Raw genomic sequence first — 9574 nt, 5'->3', positions numbered from 1 at the left:
GACGTCATCAAAGACATTTATCAAAAAAATGAAAAAAACATCTGAGGATATCATACCCAGGAACTCTCATGTCAAATTTCATAAAGATCGGTCCAGTAGTTTGGTCTGAATCGCTCTACACGCACGCACACACACACACACACATACACCACGACCCTCGTCTCGATTCCCCCCTCGATGTTAAAACATTTAGTCATAACTTGACTAAATGTAAAAACGAACATAAATTGATTTTTTGAAGGAAATGATGCAGTATGCTGAGCCTTGATTTAGATGTTCTGTGTCGGACACTTATTTTACTATCGCCAGATTTCGAGCCCTGGTCCCGAAAGGAGGAATATAAACATTCATTGATGCTATGAAAAAAATGATTCGATACATATGAACCACATATTCTAACACTGCTTTCATTTAAACTTCACTTGTTGTTGCAGTTGTTGTTCATGAGTATCAGCGTTATCTACCGGGACGACATAATGGCAGTCAGGGGCGGACGAGGGGGGGGGGGGGGGGGGGGCGTGCCCCCCCCCCGAAAAAAAAAAAAAAAAAGAAGAAGAAAAAAAAAGATTTTTCTATGCTGATTCTATGACCATTTCTAAGATCAGATGGCACCATTTTGCTTCTTTGGGCCAAATTTTTTTCCGGGGGGGGGCATGCCCCCGGACCCCCCTAGCAAATTCGGGCGCTTCGCGCCCATCACATTCACTTTCGATTCAAAGTGCCCCCCCCCCCCCTTACAAAGCAACTGATCCGCCCCTGGTAGTTCTCTATCAAGCACGGATCTTGCTGGCTTGCGGTTTTCGACACACCCGGCGAAGGTGGACCACATGTTTTCTTTCTGTGTCCATATTTTGTGTCGGTATCTATGTACTTAACGGCTCGTCTGGCTTGACAAATTATTCTCCAAACAATATCTTCGCTACACCAGTGACCGGCTTGACAAATCATTCTCCAAACAATATCTTAGCTGCACCAGTGACCGGCTTGACAAATTATTCTCCAAACAATATCTTCGCTACACCAGTGACCCCAGCAAGAAGGTCCACGAAGCCAGCAAGCGAGGATGTGAGACCAGACTGCCCTGGGTTTCAGTTTTCTAGCAACGACTCTGACGTGCAGGTGTTCCGGCCAGCTGTCAGCGCTGGGGAAGGGCGTGTGATGCTGGAGACACTGAACGTGCTGACCACGGCTCTGCACGCCGCCACCATCCCCTACTTCCTGTACGGGGGCACCTTGATCGGCTCCTGGCGTCACCACGGCATGGTGCCCTGGGACGATGATGTAGATATATCTGTTGACGTCACGCGTCTCCAGGATTTACGTCACACCTTGAAAGCCCTGGTGCCACGAGGGTTTGGCTTCAAAGAACGCGCTAGAGTCAGCTGGAAGTTTTACTCAGAGAAAGCGAGCAAGATTTTCCCCTTCTCCTGGAAGTGGCCTTTCGTGGACATTTGCTTCTACGAGCAGAACGCCACGCACGTGTGGGAGCGCGAGCGCCAGATGTTCCCCGAGTACGTGTTTCCCAAAGACTGGATCCTGCCCACCAAGCCCCGCCCCTTCCACGGGATGACGCTGCAGGCTCCCCGAGAGACGAAGAAAATGCTGGACCTGACCTACAACCTGACTCAGTGCGCCATCGGTCAACACAGTCATCGGCGAGAGCAGCCCAAGGACGCCAGAGAGGTGAAGACAGTGCCGTGTGACGCGCTGAGGTCAGTCTATCCTTTTGTGCAGCACGTGCCGCTCGGCGAGATTGCGTGCAACGAAACACTTGTGAGGAATGGTGTCGGCGTTAGCTGGGTGTTGGTAGACAGCTCGCCACAGTGCTCGTGATATCAAGTGTGTGTGTGTGTGTTTAGCAAAGCCTACTATTCCTTTTATGTAGTTTTACATGTTTAGTTGCACTAAAATTGTGATAAAAAAATGATTACCAAAACAGGCATCCGTGTGCTTGCCATCTCTCTCTCCAAGAGGGTAAGCAATTAGGACTCTGTCTAGGTTTTTTTTTTATCATGGTTATTTCTGTCCGTGCCAATAATTCTTGAATTTGTATATTTGTTGCCAGTCCTTATGGTTCTGCTTGCATTTCTTCATTCCTAACACTACTGTGACAAGGAAATGTCCAATTCGATTGGGTACTTTACAGCTATTCAGTCTAAAAGTCATGTTTTGACCTTTTGATATGTGCTTGATGTCTTAGAATAACAGGTGTGTATATCCATACAAATTATTCTTGGGACAAATGTACAAAGTACAGCAACAAATTCACACACACAATTCACACACACACACACACACACACACACACACACACACACACACACACACACACACACACACATTGAAGTATTTGTATTTAAATTTATTTTACAACATGAAGAACTATATACATTTTGTAATAAATAGTGAAAGAATCTTGGAGTTCTAAACACATTTTTGTTAAGACAGTGGTTCTTCCGTGTGATTTACAATTCTAATTTCACCTAACACAGACATATATTTCAACCAGACATACACTTCAGGGATCTTGGAAAAGGGTCTTCATTTTGACAAGTTTATATCATAAATTCAAACCAACTTGATGTGCAGAAACTCAAAAGTATGATAAACACTTAAGACAATATATGACTAGCAAGAAAAAAGATAATCTACACAAGTTACTGAGATGATTCCTAGCTGTTCAATTTTTGTGTGTGAAAAGTAACTGCCATAGTTTAGCAATAGTTACCTGAAACATTAAATAAGTTACACATGACACAACATTCAAAAAAGGTGATCTTCAAAATGCCATAGGTACCTGCCTGTAACACTGATATCAAAGATAAATATTGTGTAAAGAAGAAAAAAAAAACATTCTTACAAAAACATAAAATAAATCTTTTGCTCTCACACACACACACACACACACACACACACACACACACACACACACACACACACACACACACGCGCGCACGCACGCACACACGCACACGCACACACACGCACACAAACAGACACACACACACACAAACACACACACACCAGGCCATGCACACTCTAAAACAACCAAACATTCCATCAGTTTCACAATTGTTGATTTACATGTTATTGGACATTAGCTTATAACTACTACATGTATACAAGACAAGTCTACAGAACTTATTCAAACACATCTTATGGACGGCAAAATGACTCTGTAGCAAAATGGTACATCGCCAGAATCAATAATGGCAATTTGTTGCAGGAATGTATATGTAACTATTGCATATGAAATGAAGTCTGAGAGAAGTGAACATCCAAGTGCTTTAGCACTGCAAAATGTAACATATAGCTTAAGAAGCATAGAATGCGGTCATTTTACTGACCACATTCTTCTGCAGATCAGAATTAAATGCACAGATATTTCCAGTAAAATCCTGCTGTATGAGGTTCAGCATTATCTTGCATTACACACGGTTGAAAGCTCACACATGTTTTAAAAAAAAGTTTGCAATGTGTTTTTGAGGAATGCATATGACACACAAATATTACAATCAGTTTGAAAATTATGCAGTTACTTTAGCTTCTCTAAAGGAAAAAAAAAGTTGTCATGAGACCAAACTAACCTGGATATTATTAATTCACCCTCTTACTTTCTTCAGAAACAAATAACATGAAAAAGTATATCACAGTTTTGATTTATTCAAGATGCACTGGGAAAGGCAAAAAGTAAACAAGATTAAATCCTTGTGTTCTCTCCTCAGTCTACTTTGCAGGTGATTTTGACAGCAGCTCCAAAGTGAAACTCAATTATGTGACACAACAAAGTGTAAATGAACTCATCTTCTAATTGCCAAAAATAGCCCTAGATTTCACATTTGGACGGCTGGTGAAAAAGACAGTCACTAATGTAACCCAAACAGGAATGGAAAATACATACCTAAACTTAACATAAATTTAAGGTCATGCAGTGATGGAAAAATTCCAGGAAGTCTTGTCAGATCATAATCTGAACTGGGTTGTGTGAATTAATCGTGTTGTTCAGAAAATAACAATGCTGACAACAAATGCTGACAACAAATGCTCACATCCAGTTACAGGCCGACAAAAAGGGCAACAACGCTTGTGTAGATCAGGAAAAAGTAACTCCACACTGTGCATGGAACACTTGCTGTGCACTCAGGTAAGTTATCTCCCTTGAACTAGTCTTCACAACTTGCCCAAAGAGACACAGTGATATTCCTTTGGGAGGGAAATGATACTACAGTACATAAAGTGATAATACTGATGCTAACAAAGCACTTTCCATCAAAATGGAGAAAAGTGGACACAGTTTGATTTGAACTTGAATGTTATTGAATTTTAACCATGAAATCTGAACATCTAAAGATAATAACTTTCTTTTTGATAACATTTACACATGCGTGAACAGAAATCTCACCATCAAAGGAAATATTTTAAATTTCCATTGTGCCGTCTCTAGCACCAGTAGAAGTGGTGGTCAATGTGCCAATCAAATTATGATAACTTGAAATGATCCACCACAAAACAAGCACAAAATACTCCAGAACACATCGAAATGACCGGGACTTAAGCTAGCTCCCCTGCTTTCTTATGCTGGATGGACGGACATGTCCCTTGATAGACCTGTTGAGAGGAACAACAAGCCATTATGAACACTTTTACCATATGTTTTTTCTCCAATACATTCACACTAATGCATGCATTTCATGACTGTGGGGGCTTGAATGTGTAAATTTGCACGCGAGTGCGTGCGCGCACTCACACACACACACACACACACACACACACACACACACACACACACACACACACGCACACACACACACAAACAAACACACACACACACACACACACACACAAGCACACACACACACACACATGCACCCACACACAGACGCGCACACACACACAAATACACACACACAAACACACACACACACACACACACACACACACACACACACACAAACACACACACAGTAGTGATATGACAGAAAAATCGCATCTTCCTTCTTCCTTCAACACCCATTTTACCCTACCCAACTCTGCTACTCTACCTCCAACCAAAACACACACCCTGCAAAAAGGATAATTTTTAACTGTTGATTTTTAACCCCTCAAACAATATAATTACTCACGTGCTGCTCGGTGGAGAGAAAGAGTGAAGATGGATGGCGAAAGACTATTTGAACGGAGGCCGCGCTGCCCCAGACATGCCTGTGGATGATGATAGAGATGACATTGTGGACCTCCTGCCTGATGGCCCTTTGGATCTTTGAGAAAGCCGACCTATAACACACAACAAAGTGTCATCAAGTTGACCGTAGTAGAGGTCTCATGTATGCAAAATATATTTGAGAAAGCCGACCTACGACACACAACAACGTGTCATCAAGTTGACCGTTGTAGAGGTCTCATGTATGCAAAATAAATTTGAGAAAGCCGACCTATAACACACAACAACGTGTCATCAATTTGACCATTGTAGAGGTCTCATGTATACAAAATATACTTGAGAAAGCCGACCTATAACACACAACAACGTGTCATCAATTTGACCATTGTAGAGGTCTCATGTATACAAAATATACTTGAGAAAGCCGACCTATAACACACAACAACGTATCATCAAGTTGACCGTTGTTGAGGTCTCATGTATGCAAAATAAATTTGAGAAAGCCGACCTATAACACACAACAACGTGTCATCAATTTGACCATTGTGGAGGTCTCATGTATACAAAATATATTTGAGAAAGCCGACCTATAACACACAACAAAGTATCATCAAGTTGACTGTTGCAGAGATCACATAAATGCACAATATATTTGAGAAAGTTGACCTATTACACACAACAAAGTATAGTTTCACCAATTTGACAATTGTAGAGGTCTCATGTATACAAAATATATTTGAGAAAGCTGGCCTATAACACACAGTTAAGTATCATCATGTAGCTGACTGTTGCTGAGGTCAAGTCATTCTGATAAGCATCGCTCCACGGCTATTGCCAGTTGTCTCTCTGACCGGACGCTACAGTCCTACGCGAATCTATCAAAATAAGAATACAGAGTTATCTCCCATATGTTTTTCGCGAGCACTGATCTAAATTTGAGATCAGTGTTTGCGAGACGAAAATGATTGCAGATTGGCCGACTTCCACAGTGATCAGTGATCTCCGTTCTGTTCTTCACAGTTATGATAAAGACATTGTTCTAAGGTCAAAACAAGTCGAAATTTTGGGACTGCTGCCGGAAGGAGACCGTAATATATGGTTTCATCACTGTCAACTGGTTACAGAAAAAATCGTCTGCTCCAGTGAGCGCCGAAACCAAACGGTTGATTATCACGTGACACTTTTGCCATATTTAGAGTTGTTTGCACAGTAAATACAGCCGCAAAAAATAGCTCGCTTGAAACTGTCTTACATATCAATTCCTTTGTAATTTAAAAATTACAAAACACCATGAACAAGAAGGGCAAAGCCCATACGACTCACATGCTTGACCTTGACCTTTACATAGCAATGACATCATACACTAAGAACTGCTTTACACATTTTTCCTACCAAAATACATGTGACCTTGACCCAAGGTCAAGGTCATCCAAGGTCATGCAACACAAAGCTGTTAATTCAAGACATAGGAAGTACAATGGTGCTTATATGGTCACTTTTAGTGGTTCACTACCTTATTTTGGTCACATTTCATAAGGGTCAAAGTGACCTTGACCTTGATCATATGTGACCAAATGTGTCTCATGATGAAAGCTGAACATGTGCCCCACATAATGTTTAAGTTTGAAACAGTTATCTTCCATAGTTCAGGGTCAAGGTCACTTCAAAATATGTATACAATCCAACTTTGAAGAGCTCCTGTGACCTTGACCTTGAAGCAAGGTAAACCAAACTGGTATCAAAAGATGGGGCTTACTTTGCCCTATATATCATATATAGGTGAGGTATTGAATCTCAAAAACTTCAGAGAAAATGGGAAAAATGTGAAAAATAGCTGTTTTTTAGACAACATTTATGGCCCCTGCGACCTTGACCTTGAAGCAAGGTCAAGATGCTATGTATGTTTTTTGGGGCCTTGTCATCATACACCATCTTGCCAAATTTGGTACTGATAGACTGAATAGTGTCCAAGAAATATCCAACGTTAAAGTTTTCCGGACGGACGGACGGACGACTCGGGTGAGTACATAGACTCACTTTTGCTTCGCATGTGAGTCAAAAATCATTATCGACGATCGCGAATCTGCTTATATCAATAATACATTACAAATAGCTCTAAATATGTAAAAAAAAAAAATCGGTTTCCTTGCCAGACAAGGAAACTCAAGGCATCCTGTCAGGGAGAGAATGAGCCGAACTCATTTTGACCTGAGTTCAGGATGAGGTCTGGTCAAGTATCATCCTCTAGCTGACTGTTGCAGAGTTCACATAAATGCAAAATGTCTTTGAGAAAGCTGATCTATAGCACAGAGCAAAGTACGGTCAGTCACATGAGCATGGCAGAGTTTCATAACCTAAAATGCACAAACCATAAAAACACATATTGCATAGCCTTTATTTCAGGAATGCTCACAGGCTGTGTTTACCTTCACTTATCTCCCTTTCGCTCACATTTTTCTTTGGCACTATTCTGCAGGAACGTTAGGCAAAATACCACAAATAAATTAATCAAATAAATTCAACAGAGAAAGACAAAGGACAGGGCAATCAAACAAGCAATACACTGCATTTGTAGCTATTGATAAGTTATTCTGGCTTCAAATAAATGTTATTGATAGTGATACAAGCTTTCGTCACCCAGTTAAAAGTTTTTGCCTTTCTTTAGTTCATACGCCCTATCCCAAGAAAAATGTCACTGAGTGAATGGAAGCAACTTTTATTTCTGACTTTCATGCATAAAACAAAGGAAATCTACCTACACCAATAGCTATGTGACCAGAAACAAATTCTTTTTCTTTTCATTATAGGCTTAGTTCTTTGAGCATGTTTTACAAGTCAGAACAGATCCATAACCAACATTTCCTGCACAGATTGAGTGCGCTGATGAAAACAAAATAAAGAAAATAAAGAAAGAAAGAGTAAGACTGCAGGTTCCATGATACAGTAAATCAACTGAGCAAAGTAGACTACCGTACTTTCCGGGTGACAAGGCGCTTCGTTATCTAAGACGCACCCCCTTCTTTTTAAAAAAAATTGTAATCCAGTCACCCATTGGACGCAGGGGGCCGATAGGGCGCACCAAAATTGAAAAAGTATACCGGTAGTCGAAGAATGAAAATAAGCCGGCGAGATCAAAGCCAGGTCCATTGTTTATAGACACGACCTTCTTCCCAGGGGTCAATGACCCAGTTTTTGCCATGAGAGGTGGTTCCTGTCATATCTGAGAGAGGAAACACTTCCTGCTTCGGGGTCAGTGACCGAGTTTAACAGAGTCGAACTCTGTGTGTGCAGCGAGATCAAAGACATTGTGATAGCTGGGTGGCCTTGTTTATAGACACGACCTTCTTCCCAGGGGTCAATGACCCAGTTTTTGCCATGAGAGGTGGTTCCCCTGTCATATCTGAGAGAGGAAATACTTCCTGCACCGGGTCAGTGACCGGTCAGTGACCGAGTTTAACAGAGTGGAAATAATTATGTGTGCTCTGTGTGTGCGGCCAGATCAAAGGCAGGCATTGTGATAGCTGGGTGGCTTGAGAGCTCGAGGAAACTTGGCCAGGGCAGTACCTAGTAGCTGAAACATGCATTATCACAAGTTGTTTGACTGGTACTCAGGCGGTCTCTTTGATTTTTTTCGTATTTCATACACGGATTAGACGCTTCGTTATACAAGACGCAGGGGTCGAACTCGAGGAAAAAAGTCGCGCCTTATGACCCGGAAAGTACGGTACAAGAAGTCTCCTTCATGAAGCTCCATGCACAGAGCTTTGGCACAGAGTTTTTTGTAAAAAAGAATTTGCAAAATCTTCGAGAAATCAACCTCAGGCTTAATTAAGGACGACATTGAACAGAACCAGGCAACAACAACAAAACTCCCATCACTCACTTCCACTGCTGTTGTCGCTAAGAGCAGAGTCCATGTAGGTAACGAGACAGTCGAGGTCGTGCATAGTGAAGTCCGACTTGCTCTTGTCGGCTGATTCTCGTGCTGTGACCGGGTGGTTCTTGGCCTTGGGGTTAGGAGGCTCCATCAGAGAGAGCGGTAGTGTCCCTGTCAGCAGGCCGTCGGGGAATACCTTGCCTGCCACTTTCAGGCCTGCACGGTAGACGTAGATACAGTTTCAAATCAAATGAATCAAATCACATTAACTTTATCATCTCAATCTGAGAAATTACAAGATGTGAACGATGCCATTTTTGTGTATTCCATTTTGGTGTCAATAAATATGTGGCTGTCTCTCTTAGTTTGTATCCGAGCATTTAAGCTTTTTTCTTTCTTGTTTGTTTAAAAAAAAGTGTTTTCCAATCGTACACATTTGTGTGTAAGTGGGTATACTCTGAGCAGATGTTTTCCCTTTTACATTTTTGTGTGTAAATGGGCACAGGTACGTATTTGTATGTATCTCAGTGAAAGCC

General features: G+C 41.6%; 2 protein-coding genes across 3 annotated transcripts in view; one reads left to right on the top strand and one right to left on the bottom strand.

Annotated features, from left to right (window-relative positions):
• Positions 1-763: 763 nt before the first annotated feature.
• LOC138964988 (ribitol 5-phosphate transferase FKRP-like) lies at positions 764-2560 on the top strand. Its single transcript, XM_070337112.1, has one exon. The coding sequence runs from the start codon at positions 1159-1161 to the stop codon at positions 1831-1833; it is 675 nt and encodes a 224-aa protein (XP_070193213.1). The 5' UTR covers positions 764-1158; the 3' UTR covers positions 1834-2560.
• Positions 2348-9574, bottom strand: part of LOC138964987 (centrosomal protein of 41 kDa-like) — a 42713-nt gene continuing 35486 nt past the window's right edge. For both annotated transcript variants that reach the window (XM_070337110.1, XM_070337111.1), the window contains 3 exons: positions 9045-9254; positions 5124-5274; positions 2348-4608 (listed from right to left, as the gene is read on the bottom strand). In XM_070337110.1, coding sequence (XP_070193211.1) covers positions 5168-5274; positions 9045-9254 — 317 coding nt within the window. In that variant the 3' untranslated portion in view covers positions 2348-4608; positions 5124-5167. The remainder of the gene's footprint in view (positions 4609-5123; positions 5275-9044; positions 9255-9574) is intronic.

This window comes from Littorina saxatilis, linkage group LG4, assembly GCF_037325665.1.
Source record: "Littorina saxatilis isolate snail1 linkage group LG4, US_GU_Lsax_2.0, whole genome shotgun sequence".
NCBI lineage: Eukaryota > Metazoa > Mollusca > Gastropoda > Littorinimorpha > Littorinidae > Littorina > Littorina saxatilis.
Note: the sequence above shows the minus strand (reverse complement) of the source record. Positions and strands in the feature narration are given on the sequence as shown.

Excerpts from the sequence above, each read along its gene's own strand:
- LOC138964988 (XM_070337112.1), top strand. The coding sequence starts at position 1,159 with ATGCTGGAGACACTGAACGTGCTGACCACGGCTCTGCACGCCGCCACC.